We start from the raw sequence: 20,874 nt of genomic DNA on the forward strand, positions 1-20,874 counted from the left end.
TCTCTTATCTCTTCTTTGCATGCTTTTTCTTTGTAATTTTGCAACTTTCACTTTTGATTTTTAGGTTTGTAGTTTACATTGTAGTTATTGGGTATATTGTTTTCTTGGCTCTGCCTTTTTTACTCTGCGCCAGTTCATGTAATTCTTTCTTTGCTTCTTGGTATGTCATTTCTTACAGAATAAGTGATATCCCATTGTGTTCATGTACCACAGTTTGTTTACCATTCATCGGTTCATAGGCATCTCCTTTATTTACAATTCTTGGCTATCACAAAAAGTCCTTAGATGTCTATCTATATATTTCTGTATCTGTCTGTCTGTCTGTCTATCTATCTATCTGTCTGTCTATTTGTCTGTCTGTCTATCTTATCTATCTGTCTATCTATCTATCTATCTATCTATCTATCTATCTATCTATCTATCTATCTATCTATTTGTGTCTCTATGTATTGGTATATATGAGGACTTTCTTCTTCTCAATGTTCTCCTTTGTGTATAAACCTGGTAGTTGAATCCCTGGGCCAAAGGTTGTGGACAATTTAGTCATTTTTTTGCATAATTTGACATTGCTTTCCATAATGGCTTTACGGAATCACAGCTTTACCAACAATGCCTTAGTGTGGTTTTGATTCATCTGTAAGAGAAAGCTAAGAGGGATAGTATTGCTTGAGAATTAATGAAGTAACTTTTTTCTGTAAGGTGCTTGACCTTTTTGTAGGTATTATATTTTTGTTTCCACTTGGAAACATTCCTAACTCATTACATGGAGGAATATAAAACTTTATCAAGTTTGTCAATTTGACAATTATTCTTTGATTGCGTTTGGTATTTGGTACTAAATATCTAGAAGCACACTTTTATATGCCATTTGTCACTGTAGTTACTGAACACATAGTAGATTCAGCAAATACTTATTAATATATTTAAGATAATTAATACTTATTGATTTATATATGAGATATATAAAAGATGCAAATATACTAACCTAGAAAAAGTGATAGACTAGCAGGAGGTTTATAATTTATTAAGTTTTGATGGTACTAATAATAATAAGCTAATTATGTTGAAACTTGATATCTTAAATGAAGTTAAGATCTCTTCTTCTTTAGGTTTTCATGGAACAATGTTTTCTTTTGGTATCTCCTAACCTTTACAGATGAGATTTTGGTAGCCCTTTCACAGGGGAATAACTTTTCATACTTTGTTCTTCTTTGACTACTGAAAAATGGCTCTGTATTATTTCTATGTAGTTGCAGCCAGTATTTGTATTTTTTGTGTGTTTATTCTGTTTTCAGAAACTAAAACTATCTGCAGTCATGGATTCACTTGGAGAAACCATCTCCTACCACAAAAATAGTGTCAGTTCCAAAGAGCCAGATATGGTGATATTAGTGCACCATAAGATGTCTTTTGTCAGCGTCTCACTTTTTACTGTTAGACTGTTGCAAACACTTCTTCCTGTAGAAAAGGTAAGAAAGAAACATTTTTTAGTTGTAGCTTATTGAATAATGTCAAGATTTTGAATGAGAAATATCTTTTTGACTTTTTGTATAGGGAAGAATTAAATTCTTTGCTTTTGTTCAGGGCAGTATAGGTGCACAGAATTTAATGAATGTATGGTAGTGAACAAACATTTGCACCATTCTGATGTGAAATCTTTGCATAATTACAGGTAAAATTACATATGAAATGATTATCTTAAATCTTTTTTTCTGTAGTGGAAAGAGTACAGGCTCTGTAGTCACAAGACCTGGGTTCCCATTTCTGCCTCTCATACTTATGACTGTGTGCCCTTAGGAAAATCATTTAACCTCATTGACCTTAGTTTTCTCGATTGTAAAATGGGGGGATTGAACCAGAAGGCCTTTGATTTAATTTTCAGCACTAAATCTGTGATCCATAAAGTGGTTGTGGTTTGTCCTTCATTCTTGAAGAGGACCATGACATTAGCGAGATGATGGCATGACTTGCAATTGAATTTGATTTGAGAGAGGGCTGTGTAAAGTCACAAGCCTCACTTTCTCCTTCAGAGCCATCTGGGTCCAGTGGCCAGATATTTATCTGGATGATTGGAGATGACCCAGGATGCATTGGGAGAGTTTGACCTTTTTAAGCTAAGGTGTTTTCAAGTTCTTACTTTGAGTGAGGCAACTGCCCATTCAGTGAATAGGCTTCTTTAAATCAAACTGCCTGGGAAAGATCCTCAAGGTTGCTGGCCTAAAGAGAAACTGTTACTATTTACATTCACTCTGAGCCTGGAGGCCCCCAAAATAACCATTAAGTATTGCTTGAGCATGACCAGGAGTTATTGTTGTCCAATCCTGGAGATCCTGAGTGAATTTGGTTTAAAGCTTTGTCTTTGAGAAGAAAAAGTAGCCAGTAATTCCAAGTTAACTAGGTAGGTTTCAGCCATCAAAATTTACCTTGTTTTGGGCAGAATACCCTCAGATAGGAGTATGATACGAGAAGGGAGGAGATGCATAAAGTAGCTGAAATACAGAATTCATAAACTGATTTGATTACTGAGTTTTTGAAGTCCTTAGAGGGATTTATGCAGTATTGTAGAGAAATGCTAAAGGTTCTTGAGTCCTAGGTGGTTTTCTTTTTAATAGTCAAAATTTGTATCTATATTTCTATCCTGGGGAATCCTCATGAATAAATTACAAATGGTCACCTAGAAAATATCCATTTTAGATGAAGTGAGTAGTGTTAAAGAATATTTTATGCAAGGTATAAAAAAACTTCTGAATTATCTTCTTTGCTATTGGTAATATATCATTCTCCTTATTTCCTATATACAAGATTCTAGAATTTTTAAAGGAAACTCAGGTAAAACTGAAATTTTATTATTGCTTAAATTTTAACCCTTAGATTTGTGTTACATGAAGTTATGCTGCCCTCTGTCTGGTGCTAGCTCACTAAATTATATTCTGAAGAGAGAGTGGAAAACAACCTTAAAGTTGATAGCATTGTTTCTTCTTTAGAAGCCCCACAAAAATCTTGACTTGGGTTTGGAATGTAATCTGCTTTCGTGGAACAGAAGAAAGCTAATTTGTCCAGAGCAAGCGTTTGAACCTATGACCTTGGCCTCATTTATGTGGTTCTCTGAAACTATATCTATTGTGTAGATATAGGTATCAAAGGAGACAAATGAGATTGTTTCTCTTCCAAAAGAGGCCTCATTTTGACCATAAAAGTCCTATTTGCAGATACTGAAAAATGAAATTTCCTTTGATTTTTCTAATGTTTTAAAAGGACTCCTGTATCTGTTCTTGTGGGTCTCTTATCTGTGGTTTTAGCCTGAAAATTCCATTCCTAGTGCTTTTTAAAATGTATATGTCTCACATTTCCTTTTATTAAAGCCTATTTTAACTAGTTTAGCTTTTGAAATTCGTTTTTCAAACAGTAAAAAATATTTCACACTATGTGATTTCCATAAAATAAGGAACAGTGAAATACCCCCTCATTAAAACCAAAAGTTTGACTCCAGTAATGAGCTTTGTGACTTGAACTTTTGTTCTGAAAATTTAAATTGTCTTGCCTTTTCCTGATTGATTCTTGAAATTCTACCAGGAAACTGGAAGGTCTTTAAAAAAATATATAATATGGAATCAGAGTTGGAAAGGACCCCACTGACCATTTGGTCTAAACCTTAAAAAAGAATCTTCTCTGCAGCTTACCAAACTAGTGGTTATCGGGACTGTATTTAAATACCACTAGTCAAGTTCTCTTCTACTTTGAGATAGGTCAGATTTTTTGAAAGTTTTTCCTTATATAAAATTTAAATTTGCTTCTTTGCAACTTCCAACTATTGTCCTTAACTTTATACCCTTTCAAATACTTCAGAGCAGCTCTCTGTTAGCACCCCTTTTCTTCTCCAGATTAAACATCTATACTTCCTCAAACCAATCCTCATTTGGCATGAACTTGAGGCTCTTTCACATCATAAGTGCTTTCTTCTGGACAATTTAACAATGGCCTTCCTATAATAATTTTATATCCAGTAATGCAAGTTTACCTTTTATATAGAATTTTGCTACTATCAATTAGTTCTCCATGTAGAATATGAAGACGTTTAAAACTTAAACCAAATAACTCTTCTGCAGTAACAATTAATATTGCATTTTCCTTTCCCCTTTCATTTTATGTATTATGTTGATATGGGCATGAATGTATATATGCAAATATGTGTATACTTTAAAATTAATTCTTTTAAATTCCATTACAGGCAAACCAATTTTTACCAGAAAGCTTGATGACTGCTTTGTTCCATATTTCTCTGGAAATGCCTTTGTCCTTGGAATATCCAAGTATTCATGAGACTGTTATTGCCTATTTGGAACAGCTGAATTCTGAAAACTACACTATTTATAAGGGAACTGCACAGACAGTTTATTCACTTGATTGCAGCTGTAACTTCATGATTGATATGGAGAAAGAGGTAGAAAACTTTTACATCTAATGTAAACTCTGTTGACAAAGTCTTTACACAATTTAAGTTATAATTTTTAACCAGGAAGAAGAACAAAAGGTTGCCAATTGGAGGTGTTATTTTAAAATTACATTAATAGGATAGCATTCATAGGATAAAGTGCAAAAAGTAAAATTCTAAATATCTGGAATAAATAGCAGTAGTTACTAAATGAAATGATATTTTTGTGCTTATTGACATTTTTGTTAACTTAGTGTGTGACTATTACAAACTTATATGGTCTAGATTTTCATAGGGTCTCCAATTAGGAACTTTGAAAAGCATCTTTTTTGAGAGTTGGATGATACTATTAAATGCATTATCATTAAAGTGATTTTGTACTATGCTATCTCCTATTAGAGGCCCTTCCCTGTGTGATTGCTGGCTGGTACCCTAATGACCTAGAAGAGTTAATGTGCCTTTTAATTGCTAAGATAATAACCTAAAACTAGGACATTTATTTAGTCACTGGGAAGACTGATTTCACTTGACTTTTAACCTGAAAACATGCCAAGATGGATCCAGAAGATACTTAAGAATGCAGAGGATGTAGCACTTGAATTCTGGTTCTACTTGTACTTCATTTTACCCTGTTTCCTCTCCCAACTTAGGATGTTTACTAGCTGCTACTACTTTGTGAGTATAGCTGATGCTTTGACATGCCAGTGGTTTTAACCATGACTAAGTTTAAATGTTTCTGCTTTAGATATTTTCATAGTCCCTCACAGATCTTTGAGGGCAAATACTATTGCATTCTTTGTACTTGTAACCATACATCTAGCACCATGGCTAGAACACATAGCGGGCACCATAAATGCTTATTGATGATTCTTTAATAGCGTGATGCATTATATAGCAAATTATTAATACATGTTTATTTAGTGAGTAAATAAGTCAATCACCAATAGGTATTTATTTATTTGATGATTATTATGTTCCCAGCATTGCTCTGTGAGTACTATACAATGAATAAAAACATTTTTATTATCTTTAACGAGTTTGTAATCTCACCGGGAATGTAATACTTAAAATAAATAAAAGAATTAACCACAGACCCTGGCAACTCTATTGCATTTCTAAATTTGGTTATCACTGTGCTTGGGTAGAGTATATACCATTTGTGATGATTTTTAAACTTTTTCTAACTCCAATTTCATAATGTTGAATGTTTAGTGTATTTATGCAGAAGTGTACTGAAAAGAATGAGTAATGACCTTAGGGTTTAAGAGTGGTCTAATTATTAGAAACCATTCAGTTGACTGCTGAGAATTGTATAATACATGAATCTGACATTTTCCTATTGCATTCTGCATCTTTTCCAGGGAGAGAAGAATCTCTTTGAGTTAGTGGAGATGGCAAACCAAGCTATATTTAGCCTTTCTTATCATCAGCACTTCCCATTAATAGAGAAGATCATCTTTCTGTGTTCAAACATGTAATAATTCCTTTCTTACATTGGTTATGTTATGTATAATAAGATTATTTGTTCAATGTATGATATTTCTTATAGACTGCAGATAGGACAGGATGACAGTATTTTCTAATCTTAAGAATTTTGTCTTTTTGTAAGTTTTTTCCCTTTTAAACTATATTACCACATTAATTGCTATAAAACATAAAGAAGAAAACTTTTTAAATGTTCAAAGCTATAGGCATAAGCCCATACTAAAAATTATGATTGCATTTCCACATACTTGTTTTAATATGTCTTTAAAAACAATTTCAAGTGCATTTAATTCATTTTTCCCCCATTCAACAAATGTTTATTAAACATTGTGCTAAACAATTGGGTTATGAAGAAGAAGTAAAATACAACACATTCTGTGCTCTTAAAGGTTTATATTTTGCTCCAGCGGCAGGCTGGGATTTTCAGTGAACATTTAAAAGGCAGTCAGGTGGTCTGATTGGGATCCACTGTACCTTCCTGGCAGTGCTCAGAAACTAGAAGGCCTGACTACAGGTGAAGACCCTTCTTTCTGTCAAAGCAAAGATTAGAAATTATAAAGTTGAACACAGAGATAGCAGGTTCTCAGAGAAGGGAATGCAAATGAAATGTGGCAATAAGCTCAGGCAGGGAACAATAGCAGGGTGTCCTCCAGGTGGCCCAGTCAGATACAAGAAAATTAAAGGGAGGGTTCCAGCATAATCCTTATAATGTCTGCAGAGGTTTCACCAACTATCTGAAGGAAATTTTCAGGCCAGAATTTTAAAAAATAACTCCTTTTTCTTATAACTGTAGCAGAAGACCATGGCTTCCAAGGAGTTTTCCTTAATGAATTCCACCAATTCTTTATAACTTATCAGCCTAATCCCTGACTTAGATTTTTCCATAATGCTTTTCTGCAATAATAATAGATCATATTTAAATATATATGTGTTATTTTTGAACTGGAATTTTCTTGGTGTAGGGAACTAACTCCCAGTGAGGAAATTGCTTCTGTCATTGCAGATTGTTACATGCTGTATAATTTAGAGTATTATTTGCTTACTTTAAAAAAATTATTTTTGTCACTCATTTCCCAGTATATCTCTTCCCTACCCTCTCCTAGATATCTATTAATCATACCAAAGAACAAAAAAGAAAGAAAAATTAGTAAAGCTGACTAAGGTACTGACTTAGTTCTACATTATATATATTATTCAGTACCCATAGTTCTCAACCTCTAAATTCATTATTTCTATAACAAGTCATTATTAAGGATTCATAATGAGAATCTTGAGCTTCCTTATGTGTAGTGGTCAAAGACAGTAACTTCTTGTTTTATTTAGGGTTGGATGATAATTCTTATTCAGGACTCAGACATTTTCAGTAATTGGGAAAGTTGAAAAGCCATAAAGTCACTCCTCTGGCTTTTATTTTGTATATTTTTCAGCTATGCTAAACTAAGAATGAAAAAAAAAGATACACATTTTCTAGGTTTAATGTAATTTTTACATTACTTATCACAAATCTGGAATAAATTGTCATTGATTAAATACCAGAGTATTGAATCTTCACTATAGCCATAACTTGTTTTAAACATGAAAACTATAGAATTAAAGCTATATGAAGAACTTAGAGAAGATCCACCAAAGAACAATGAGAGCATTTAAGGGATTAGAAACATTATATATGATGAAAGACTAAAAAAATCTAAGATTTATGTATCACAGAAAATAAAAGGTAGAAGGTGCTAAATTGACAGTGGTTACTAGCTATTTTCCATTTCCACTGCAGGTAGAGCAGGAGTTAATTTAAATCGCAACAGCAAAAGGTTTATTTCAGATGTGTAGAGATAAAGCAGATATAAATGAATTACTAAAGAAGTCAGTGGATTTTGTGTCCTAGAATCTCTTCAAGAAAAAACGGTAACTGTTGCCAGGCCCATATTAGATGTTCAGTAAATCTTCAAGGATTTACTTGGATAGGAGTGGATTGGATAGGTTAAATTATAGAATTTTATATAATTGTATTTATGGAGGAAAAAGGAAGTGGAAGCTTTTTTTTTTCATCAGCCTTTTATTGTTCCCTATCATACTTCTAAATTTGTTGCATCACAGTTTTAAAGTGAGTTAGAGTTAGCTAAATCTTCTGGAATGTCATGTGAAAGCTTTTTGAGCTATGTTAGGTTATTATTTATATCTTCCCTCTAGGTCACTCATCTTTTTTTACCCCCATTTAATAGTATTTTATTTTTTTCTAAGTACATGTAAAGATTGTTTTCAGCATTTACTTTTATAAGATTTTGAGTTCCAAATTTTTTTTCTCTTCCCTCTCCCCAAGATGGCATGCAATGTGATATAGGCCATACATATACAATCATATTTTCCACATTAGTTATGCTGTGAAAGAAGAATCAAAACAAAAGGGGAAAATGAGAAAGAAGAAAAAAATATATGCTTCGATCTTCATTCAGATTCCATAGTTCTTTTTCTGCATTTGGATAGCATTTTCCATCACGTGTCTTTTGGAATTGTCTTAAATCATTGTATTGCTGAGAAGAGCTAAGTCTATCACAGTTGATTATTGCACAATGTTGCTGTTACTGTATATAATATTCTCCTGGTTATGCTCACTTCACTCAGCATCAGTTTATGTCTTTCCAGATTTTTCTGAAATCTTACTGTTCATTATTTCTTATAGCACAATAATATTTCATTAATTCATATACCACAGCTTGTTCAGCCATGCCACAATTAATGGGCATCCGCTCACTTTCTAATTCTTTGGTACCACAAAAAGAACTGCTGTAAATATTTTTGTATGTGTGGATCCTTTTCCCTTTTTTATGATCTTTTTGGAATATAGACCTAGTAGTGGTATTGCTGGATCAAAAGGTGTGCAGTTTTATAGTCCTTTGGGCATAGTTCCCAGAAAGGTTGGATTTAGTTCACAACTCCACTAACAATGCATTAGTGTTCCAATTTTCTCACATCTTCTCCAACATTTGTCATTTTCCTTTTCTGTCATATTAGTCAATCTGATAGGTGTGAATTGGTACCTCAGGATTGTTTTAATTTGTATTTCTCTAATCAAGTGATCTAGAGCATTTTTTCATATAACCATAAATAATTTTTAGGTCACTCATCTAATACAATCTGGTTTAATATTATTTGTGATTTGTAAAATATATATCTTGTCAAAGCCTTTTCCCTGTATCTCTCTGTGTGTGTGTGTATATATATATATATATATATATATATATATATATATATATATATATATATATATACATATACATATATACATATATTTATATCTCAAAAGGAGTAGGCAGCCTATAACAAAAATGTATTGAGTGGTACCAGGAATTATTAGAGAGATTTTCTATCTATCTTTCTGTCTGTCTATCCATCTATTCTTTTTTTTCCTACTCTCCTTCCACAATAATTTTCTCAGTATTTTTTTCTTTTTTCACCAATACTTTAACCTTTCCAGTAATGCTAGCAGACACTGCTTAACTCTGTAAGTGGCATTTAGACTTAAAAGAGATTGTTTTATAATAAATCATTCTCAGTATTTTGTGTAAACTACTAATTAGTTCATTCCAACTCATATTTCCAGATGGAAATCTGCTCAGACTAGCCCATTACTACAGAAAGAAATTCAAAAGGTGTTCCTTCATCTGTTGTCATATCCTTTGCTGCCTGTGAAAGCTGAAAGTTATCGCTGCTGCCTGGAAATTGTTCAGGTTGGAATGAAAACTTATTTTATAAAAGAAAAAAAGTTATTTGCTAACACATAATTTAATTCAGTTTAGTTGAACTAAATATTTAAAGTGTGCCTAATGTGTACAAAGCACTATGCTAGCCCTCTTGGGATTTAAAAATTATATTCTACAGGATCCTACAACATGTGCACCACTAAAGAAAAAAACCGTGAAGTGGGTGAGACAACGGGGGGGAATCAGGAAAGGCATTGTTTAAGAAGGGTGTATCTAGGGTGAACCTAGAAAAAATGTTAAGGATTCTAATAATCATACTTGACATTTGTATAATACTTTAAGGTTTATAAGTAGTTTCTGTACTTTATTTCATTTGGGCCTCATAAAATTCTTGAGAGGTAGGTACTTTATTGTTATTCCCATTTTACAGGTAAGGAAACTAGATTCAAAAAGCTTCAGTGGAACCGCTATTAAGTTTCAAAATATCCAAGGCTTCCTCCTAAGTCTAGAAACCAATGGTAATTGAAATAGCATACATATAGGGTTGGGGCTAACAGAGGTAGTACTGAGTTCAAGGAGTAGTTAATTGGACATTTTGTCTAGAATGTAGAGTAAAAGGAAAGCAGTTGAAATTTTCATCTGACGTTAGTTTGGAATCAGATTTTGGAGGATTTTAAATGCCAAGCTAAGCAGTTTATATTTTAGAAGAAATACAGGCAATTAGAGATCCAGTGAAGACTTCTAATCAGGGAGCGATATGGGCAATTCTTTGCTTTAAGAAGATTTTTTTATTAGATCTCTGCAGGATGGATTGGAGAGGAGAGACACTGGACAGGAGACCATTTTAGTAGTCTAGGGGAGTAAATGATGAGTGCCTGAACTATGGTGGAAGTCATGGGAGCAGGGAGGTTTTAGTTTAATTTTATTTGTTTTCTCTTGATTTTATCAGATTGGTTTAATAGATTTCTTAAACTTACTTGTCTTTAAAGAACTAATTCAGTTAACAAATAAGAATTTTATTAATATGATTTTACATTTAGAGTTTAAACCACTTTCTTTTTACTATGTAAAATATTTGATCTATCATATTAAATTAGTAGACATTACTATCACTTAGGAAAAGTTGAATTTTGCAAAACCTATTTACCACTGACTTCAGTTTTACAGTTTTGCATCTTCTGACCTTGGTTTTATCTGGTTTTGTTTTTTTTTTGGATGAAGAAAATGATCCATTTTAATCAAATTTTGGGATTGGCCGTAATCCATCATTTTATTAAGGCAATCCCATTTTTCTTCATATTCCTTCCCTTAATGCACTCCACACCCTAAATGGGATGTATTACTGGCTCCTGCTTCCATGCATTTTGTAGGCTGTCCTCTTTCCTGGAATTTCTTCCTTTCTCATCTCTGCTTTTAAGAATCCTTATCTTTATTTAAAGCTTAGCTCAAGCGCCACCTCTTCTGTGAAGCCTTACTGGCCTATGTCCCCTACCTTCCCACCTACTGCTTATGCTTTCCTTTGTTTTTGTTTTTCTCTGTAGATGCCATATCCTGAAAACTTCTTTAGGACTGGGACTATTTTTTTCTTTTTATATCCTCATCACAATTCTTTGTACACAATAGATACTTAATAGTAATATTGAATGTCTGTTGAGTTGAATTGAATTAAACTTGTTTAACTGTAATTGTCTTGGGACTCCAGGTGCTACCTATTTTACATGGCTAACAAAAATTACTATACAAATGTTTTTTAAATTTGTCATTTACTCTTAGCTGAGCTTTCATTTTTAACAGCTTTTTAAAAAGTCATGGTTGCTGACTTCATTTTTTGGTTGATTCCTGGAGGTAAAATAAAAATCATGAGGTTAAGATTTGTAGAACTAAAATGTCAGAACCAAAAGAAAGCTTTATAGAGCATGTATTCCTATCATTTTACATAGGAGAAAAATAAAGTCTGGAGAAGGTAAGTGATGTTAGTGAATATATCTTTAGGGTGGTATACCAGAGATCTGTCTTTGGTCCTGTGATATTTAACATTTTTATTAGTCACTTGGATAAGGGCATATATAATGTGCTTATTAGATTTGCAGATGACAGAAAAAGGGGAGAGATAGCTCATATGTTGGGTGAAAGTGAGAATTCAAAAAAATCTTGACAAGCCAGAATGTTGGACTTAATCCAATGAAATGAAATTTAATAGAGATAAATGTAAATTCTTGTGTTCAGAAATAGATGCCAACAAGGAGTTAAGGCGGGACAGATGATTTCAAACTCAATATGACTCAGTGTTATGATATGGTAATCAAGAAAGACAATTCATTTCTAGGCTCTATTCATGGATAGATTCATGTCTCTAGGACTATAAAGGTGACAGCCCCATTATACCCTGTCTTAGATCATAACTGGAGTACTGTGTTCAGTTTTGGGAAAAACATTTTAGGAAAGACATTAGTAAAATAGAAAGACTCCAGAGGAGGTTAACAAGGATGATCAAAGACTTTGATATAATGCCATATGAAGGAAATGGAGGATATAAGCCATGCGGAAAAGGGATAACTCATAGCAGTGTTCAGTATATATGAAAGGATATCAGTTGGAATAAAGTTTAAATTTGCTTTGCTAGACCCAGAAAGAATAGCTAGAAGCAATGGATAGAAGATATAAAGAGGAAGGCTTATACTTGACATAAGGGAAAAACTCCCTAACAATGACAGTGATCTAAAATTGGAGTTGGCTACCCTGGAAGATAATGGGTATTTTCTTGCTAGAGTTCAAAGCTGAATGAGCCCTTTTCAGGTATGTTGTAGAAGAATTGTCACTCAGGTACATGCTGTTGTAGATGACTTATCAGATCCCTTCCAACACTGAAATCTTGTGATTATATGACTTTTTTCCCATATGACATTTAAGAACAGAGCCAGTACCACACAAACTGACTTCAAGCCACCTTTTTAGACTAGTCATATACTTTAGTTCTTTTCATACACTTCAAGGTGCAGTTATACAGGTCTTGAAATTCCTTTACAAGACCTATCTTTTCTCTATGTGACTTTGCACATACTGTTGGTCCTTATACTTGGAATGTATTTTTTCCACACCTCCATTAGAATCTCTGGTTCCCTTCAAAATTCAGCTCAAATTCTACTTCATATATGAAGCGTTTCCTCATCCATTCCTCCCCCTGCTGCAATTGCCTTCTATTTATTTTGTGTATACTTGTTCGTGTTATATTTCTAGTAGGATGTAAGCTCCTTGAGGACAGAGACTTTCATTTTGTCTTTGCATCCCCAGTGCTTGATACATAGTAGATCCTTAAAGTGATTTGTAATGATGCCTTTTGTGTTGGAAAATACATATTACTGTGCACAGATTACTAATAATACCTAGTATTCAAATTGATCTATGATATCATTAATTTAGAAATTCCTTGCAGCAATGCAGATTGTAATCCATCCTGTATTGCTTATGCTTTCCAGTTCTTGTCTTTGGTACTCCTATAAGTTCCCTTCAGAGGCTCTATACAGTGTGTTAGGGGTTCTCCTCCCTTTTTCTTGATATTTCCAGGGTACCAGTGGAGCATTCAGTCTGTCTAACCTTGCTGAGTGATCAGCTCTTGGTCATGTGACCAGTCCATTTTCACTTCCTATCATACAGTTCCATACTAACATGTTTTATCCCATTCTTTGGAGTTACTCATTTATGCTGTAGATTTTTAACACCCAACCTTCTTTTCCCCATTGTCCTTGGTGCCCATGATTTCCCTAATTTTTTGGAAGCAACTTTATTCTCTGACTTGTTGCCATATATCAGTGATAGTAAAATACTGGTATTAAAATAATGGACCTTTTTTAGGAAGTGTGGGATCATTAAAAAAGCTTTGTAGATTCCTAAAAGCAATTGAACTGGCTCTTCTTTTGTTCAACTCTGGGCCCAACTCATTGTTCAAGTGCAGTCTGTACTGTTCATCTCAGAAAAGCTTCCTAATGGACAAGCCCTAGAGAAAATACAATAAAAAAAAGTAACATTACATTTTTATAACTAAATATGTATCCTGCATATTGGGACAGTACAGGGGTGGTTTATATGAGTTGGCCCCCATGCACTATGCCATTCTGCCTTTAAATTGGTGGTAGACTTTGTATTACAATATGCATTTGCTTTATTTATTTTTACTTTGATCTTATTTCTTAAACAAAATATTTTCAAAATAATTTTAATCACAGTTACTATATTTTTTATGCTTATAAACTAATATAAATTATAATTATAGAAACATTGAATTAATAGCTTTGGACCAGATTTCTAAGGCCTATTCCTATTATATTGGACTTTCAAATTATTTCACAAAAAATTTTCATCTAAATTTTTTGTTAAACTAACACAATTTGCTAGATTCTTAAAATATAAATAGAGGAAAGTGGGAAATTCTCTTGAAGTTCAGTGCTGTTAATCTTTTTAATATTGTACAATTCTTTTAAAGCATTGTTTAGGCATCAACACTGTGACAACCCCAGGGCATTCAGTCTGTCATGAAATTAATTTTTTACTTCATCCAAAAGTACTGTATGAAATGTGCACATTTGGTCTTCAAGAATCCAAAGATGGGGTATGTATTAACACTAAACTGAAAAGAATTCTTTATTCTGAAGATATTGAATTGGAGGAAAAACCTTAAAAAAAACTTTTCTAATAATAGCTGAGTAGATTTTATTTTAAGCTCAAAAAAGACTGCCTTTTGAATAGGCTCAGTAAATGTTTTGCTCAAATGGTGGGAAATATTTGGAGAATGTAACAATTATAACATGAAAAATCTTGTATTGTAAGAATTTAGGTCAGTTGTTTTTTTCCCTCTTATGGTTTTCATCCAGAAGAGAAAAGATACAGATATGCCAGATTATTAAAGAAAACTGATTCCTTCATATAAAGGGGGAAGAAAACCCCCAGACTTTAAAGGTCAAGAGTAGAATTGGTTAAGGGACGAAACTTAGTTAAGAATTTTATGTGAGAATGTCCCATGTTGTCGAAATTGAAATAATTTTTTTAAAATTGTTATACATTTGAGTTTTCTTTATTGGTCTTATCTGGATATACCTAGCTTACCTTGCCAGTTTTCTATCTTTTTTCATTGAATTACTTCATCTTTGTTTTGAGCAGGTGAACTCTGTTGTCAAGAATATTCTGATATATTTGCTTCAGGGACAATTGATTATGACAACATTGACCTGGAACAAGTTTATTGAGTCTCTTTGTCCTGTTATTCCAATTCTGCAGGTACTTTATGCTTTTCTATTTTTCAGGTACTATTTATCTTGGACTAAGTATGATTGATTTTTAAATTATTCATGCAGGAAAACTGTCATATTGTAATAGCAATTTTCAAAAGGCCAAAAGTCAAGGTGTCTAAGAATAGCAAATATGCCAGTTAATCTTATTTTTGGCAGAAGCTTAAACAATAGTAGCTAATATGTACACAATTTATGTATTTAAGTGGTAGGTGAAAGAGTAAGCATGATGATATTTGAAATTTTAGCATCAGTTACTCCACCCAGGGAGCTCAGAGTGGTTAAAAAAATTTAACATAGCCATTAAATAATTAAAAAATCATAAGCTTATAGACTTACAGCTGGAAGGGACCTTATATGCTTGTGAAACATGGATAGTCTACCAGCACCTTGCCAGGAAACTGAATCGCTTCCATTTGAGCTGTCTTAGGGAGATTCTGAGGATCACCTGGCAGGATAAGGTACCAGACACTGAAGTCCTTGCTCGAGCTGAACTGCCAAGCATTCAAACTATGCTTCAGAGAGTGCAGCTCCAGTGGGCTGCCCAGGTTGTTCGAATGCAAAATGTATGCTTGCTAAAAAGACTATTTTATGGAGAACTCGTATGGGGCAGGCAATCACGTGGTAGTCAGAAGAGGTGGTACCAGGACACTCTCAAGGTCTCTCTCAAGAACTTTGGATTTTACTGTGCAACATGTGAGACACTGGCACAGGACCACTCATCATGGCGTGCCCACATCAGAAAGGGTGCTATGGTCTATAGACAAAGCAGAATTGAGACAACACAAAGTGAATGTAGGATATGCACATTTGGTGTATCCACCCCAAATATTCACAGGGACTGTCTGTGCCCAACCTGTGGTAGAGCATTCTGAGCTTGTATTGGTCTGATCAGTCACAGTCAGACACACTGAAACTTTACTTTATCATGGTGATGTCATTTTGGTCCTCTTTGAGTACAAAGGACAACAACCAACCAATACATGTGTGGTCATGCAAAACATGATGCTATGAAAGACTAACTATATTTTCCTATATCCTGTCCTGCCCTTCCTTTGTTCAGTTCTCTCCTTTGACTTATCTCTCTACCAAAATGTTTGCTTCTGATTACCCCTTCCCCAAATCTTCCATCCCTTCTATTATCCCTCCTTTTTTATCCCCTTCCCCACTGCTTTCCTGTTGGATAAGATGAATTTCCATATCCAATTGAGTGTGTATGTTATTCCCCCCTGAAGCTAAATCCGATGAAAGGAAGACTCATTTATTCCTTCTCCTTCCCTTTCTTTCCCTACATTGTAAAGGCTTTTTCTTGCCTCTTTTATGCGAGATAATTTACCTCATTCTACCTCTCCCTTTCTCTGTCCCCTAGTTCATTGCTCTCAATCTTTAATTTTCTTTTTTTAGATATCATCCCTTCATATTCAATTCACCCTGTGCCTCGCTACCCTCTTTCTTTCTGTCTTTCTTTCTCTCTCTCTCTCTCTGTGTACATATATGTACACACACACATCTCATGAGTTACAAACATCGTCTTTCCATGTAGGAATGTAAACAGCTCAACTTTAATAAGTTCCTTATGGTTTCTCTTTCCTGTTAACCTTTTCATGCTTCTCTTGATTCTTATGTTTGAAAGTCAAATTTTCTATTCAGCTCTGGTCTTTTCAACAAGAATGCTTGGAAATCCTCTATTTCATTGAAGTTCCATTTTTTTCCCCTGAAGTATTATGCTCGGTTTTGCTGGGTAGTTGATTCTTGGTTTTAGTCCTATCTCCTTTGACCTCTGGAATATCATATTCCAAGTGTAGAAGCTACTAATCCTGCGTTACCTGATTGTGTTTCCCCAGTACTTGAATTATTTCTTTCTGGCTGCTTGTAATATTTTCTCCTTGACCTGGGAACTTGTTAATTTAGCTACAATATTCCTAGAAGTTTTCCTTTTGGGATCTCTTTCAGGGGGTGATTGGTGGATTCTTTCCATTTGTATTTTACTTTCTGGTTCTAGAATGTCAGGGCAGTTTTCCTTGATAATTTCTTGAAAGATGATGTCTAGGCTCTTTTTTTGATCATGGCTTTCAGGTAGTTTATAACTGTTGCTGTTTGCTTCCCAGCCTGATGTCTTTTTTTTTCTTGGCCTCATTAAAGGGGCCATGCCCTGGCTACTTCTTAAACAGGCCTATTCAGTGAATGGGTGTTGCCTCACCCTACCTGCAAAGACCTTGACCTAAAGGACCCAAGGCCTCTCAGCGCAAACTAGGTCATCTCCAGTCATCCTGATGAATGGTCACTGGATTCAGATGGCTCTGGAGGAGAAGTGAGTCTGGTGACCTGCACAGCCCTCCCTCATTCAAAACAAAGTCAAGTGCAAGTCATGTCATCATTTCTCTGATGGCATGGTCTTCTTCGGCAGCGGATGAACACTGGAGTTGTTAATTTTTAAATTATCTTTCTTGGATCCACTTTCCAGGTCAATTGTTTTTCCAGTGAGATACTTCACATTGTCTTCAATTTTTTCATTCTTTTGGTTTTGTTTTATAATTTCTTGATTTCTCATAAAGTTGTTAGTTTTCATTTGCTCCATTCTAATTTTTAAAGAATTATTATCTTCAGTGAGCTCTTGGACCTCTTTTTCCATTTGAGTTATTCTGCTTTTTAAGGCATTCTCCTCATTGAATTTTTGGACCTCTTTTGCCATTTGGGTTAGTCTAATTTTAAAGGTGTTATTTTCTTTATTGTTTTTTTGGGTTTCCTTTAGCAAGCTGTTGACTCATTTTTCGTGGTTTTCTTGCATCACTCTCATTTCTCTTCCCAATTTTTCCTCTACTTCTCTTACTAGATTTTCAAAATCCTTTTTGAACTCTTCCATGGCCTGACACCAATTCATATTTTTCTTAGAACCTTTGGATGCAGGAGCTTTAGCTTTGTTGTTTTCTTCTGGCTGTATAGTTTGATCTTCCTTGTCACCAATTATGTAAGAAAATATCTCTTCACTGAAAAACCAAGAATCTGTAGTCTGTTTCTTTTTCCTCTCTTTGCTCATTTTTCCAGCCAATTACTTGACTTTTGAGCTTTGTTAAGTGCAGATCTCCAGAAGCAGCCTCCACTTCAGCAGCGACTGCAGCCACCCTGGGTAGTTGGGGCCAGACCATGCTCCCCTCTCATCCGGGTGAGAGACCCTTCCTTCTGATCTTTTAAGCTATCTTTAAGGTTTGTGGGTCGTGAAATCTGGAATCCACAGCAGCTGCCAGTGATTCAGTCCCCTAAGGCCTGCTCCTCTGCTCTCAACCTGGTGCAATAGACACTTTCTGTCGACCTTCCAGATTGTCTTGGCCTGGAAATTTGCTTTTTTCTGTCATTTTGTGGCTTCTGCTGCTCTAGAATTTGTTTAGAGCTGTTTTTTACAGGTTTTTTGAGGGGTTTGTGGGGAGAGCTGTAACAGGTCTCTGTTTCTACTCCACCATCTTGGCTCTGCCACATCTACTTTTTTTTCAACACAATATTCAGGATTATTTTCTACAGAGTTATAAGCTGTTTGAAAGGCAAATCAATGTACATTAGTATAATTATATATATGTGTATATATATTATGTATATGTATAACATAATTAAAAATTTTATAACAGTTTTTGGTGAATTTGGTTTTGTCACTATTTCTAAACTTTGAAAATCCATATTTTTAAAAAATTGTTTTAGGGTTATGCAGACACAGAAGATACCTTGGGAAGCTGCATCCTCATTCTGAGTGAAACAAATCCTGAGGGTGGAGGTGGGATTCTCCCAGAAACTTCCAGATTGAAGTCTATATTTCGGCTGTTAATGTTGAAAAAGCAATCGTAAGTAAAGATTTTTAAGTATAGAAAATGCAAATTTCTAACAAAGTCTGGTTAATCTCTTCGTGGAATGAAACTGACCTTATTAGTTTAAGGATATAGATAGTTTCTATCTATGTTAAGAGCCTAAGAAAAATAAAGGGAAAGCTTGCTTCTTTATGTCTGAGGAAGAGCATTGATAATAAGATGACACTGCTTTTAATGATTTTGTGGGTTGTGTTTTGCATGTATTTCCCTGTTAGTTTTAATTACATCTGTCCCTTTTTAAAACACATTGTTTTGTAGTTTTAAAAGCATTACTGTGTTTGCTTTTCAAGAAACAAATAGTTATTTTGGTGAGCATTAATGAGAACAGAAGCACACCTGAGGATAATAAGAAATTGTGTTTATACAAAGCTTTAATGTTTTCAGATTTTTATATGTGGGTGTGTGTGTGTTGTTTTATTTGATGTAGATACTTTGAAAGCATCCTATTAAAGGTCTATCAATATTATACTTCATCCCTTTGTTATTTATCATCCTGATTATGTGAGTCATCTAGTCTTTCATGTCCTTGAACGTTCTATTTTCTGTTACTGTTGTGTGAGCAAGTCATCACTGGTTAATATCCTACAACCAACTTATACCCTCGAAATAAACATCTTTCCATTAACCTTAGGGTCACTTGTAATTTTTTTCTTTCAAGTGTGTTTTTTCCCTGATTCACATATTAGTGATGGGGAGATAGACTTCTGTAGCAATGAGCATTTGGGGATCATTAAAAGAATGACATAGATTCATGGATGCTCTCCAGCTTAGTCTCCTCCTACTTAATTCTATACCCAATTTATTATCCATCTGTAAGATTAATGTAAGATTATACATACATTTTTATCAGTTACTTGGGATGAATGCACAGAGAGCATTACTATCAAATTTTAGATTTTAGGAACCTAGAAGGATAGCTGAAATTTGAGGCTATGGAGTCTGGTGGTCACAGATTTGAAAAAAAAAATATAGTCATGGTACTCTGGACTAGAATGTTTTATTCTGTTTATGGTAGTCTAAAAAGAGCATTGACAAATTGGACCATGTCCTGAGGACACCAATAATGATATTGTAATAGAAATATATTTTAGGCTATCTGGAGAGAAAAATGAGGTAAGTGAGGAGGTCAGGAACAAGCCTGGAACAGAGGCATGATGTAGCTGATGGGGTTAGAGAGATATTGTGTGTCAATTATCTTAGCACCTGTTATAACTGTACCAAAAATAGTAGCTTATAATTTCTTTGCTCTCGAGTTTGTCCTTCAAAAATGTGGAGAAATCAGCCATGGGAAATTATATTCTGCATCTGGTTTTGACCAAATAAGGTAGAAGTAAGTTCCACTTATAAGTCAGCCCCAAAAGAATTGGACATTTTGAAGAAAAAGCAATTCTGAAGGCACAAAGAGAAGCAATTCTGATAAGGAGGCAAAAAGTGAATTGTTTGAGTATACTGATAGTGATGTATAAGACATATCAGCCAATTTGTATTTCTAAACGATATGGACAAAATGTGGAGAAATTGGGTTATTTGGGACGGTAAATACAACTGCCCTTGGTAAATTCAAGTAACTTCTCCAAATAAACTACCTATTTGTGTACTAAAGAATTTACAGGTGTGATTGCCAAGCTACTGTAAATAATCTTTAAAGGATTATGAAGAGTAGGAGAGGTACTGCAGGATTGGAAAAAAGGAAAAGCTTATCCTGGTTTTCAGGGAATGGTGAGAAAAAGAAAGTGACAAAAAACATGCGTTAGTCTGTCCTCCAAATTTATCAATTCTCTCATTGGATGTGGATAGCATTTTTCATCATGAGACTTTAGGAATTATTGTGGATCGTTGTATTGAACAGAGTGGCTGAGTCTTTCAGAGTTGATCTGTGTTACAATATTGCTGTTATCGTGTGCAATATTTTCCTGGTTCTTCTCACTTCAGTTTGTATCAGTTCATATAACAATTCTCAGGATTTTCTGAACCCATTCCTTTGTCATTTGTTAGCTATAAAGCAATAAATACGTGAGAATTATTTTGATGTGCCTTTCTCATATTTAGTTATTTGGGGTAGTCTTTTATGTGGTTTCTAATAGTCTACAATCTTTGTTCAAGAACTGTTCTATTCTTGACTT

General features: G+C 34.2%; 1 protein-coding gene across 4 annotated transcripts in view; it reads left to right on the top strand.

Moving 5' to 3' along the window:
• Window positions 1-20,874, top strand: part of RTTN (rotatin) — a 216,018-nt gene that overhangs the window by 32,300 nt on the left and 162,844 nt on the right. For all 4 annotated transcript variants that reach the window (XR_011966004.1, XM_072604121.1, XM_072604122.1 and 1 more), the window contains exons 11-17: window positions 1,296-1,469; window positions 4,229-4,441; window positions 5,794-5,906; window positions 9,516-9,642; window positions 14,096-14,221; window positions 14,770-14,886; window positions 18,588-18,727. Coding sequence is in view for 3 of the 4 variants with exons in the window: in XM_072604121.1 (XP_072460222.1) it covers window positions 1,296-1,469; window positions 4,229-4,441; window positions 5,794-5,906; window positions 9,516-9,642; window positions 14,096-14,221; window positions 14,770-14,886; window positions 18,588-18,727 (1,010 nt within the window). In the remaining variant the exon portion in view is untranslated. The remainder of the gene's footprint in view (window positions 1-1,295; window positions 1,470-4,228; window positions 4,442-5,793; window positions 5,907-9,515; window positions 9,643-14,095; window positions 14,222-14,769; window positions 14,887-18,587; window positions 18,728-20,874) is intronic.

Source organism: Notamacropus eugenii, chromosome 4 (assembly GCF_028372415.1).
Source record: "Notamacropus eugenii isolate mMacEug1 chromosome 4, mMacEug1.pri_v2, whole genome shotgun sequence".
Lineage (NCBI taxonomy): Eukaryota > Metazoa > Chordata > Mammalia > Diprotodontia > Macropodidae > Notamacropus > Notamacropus eugenii.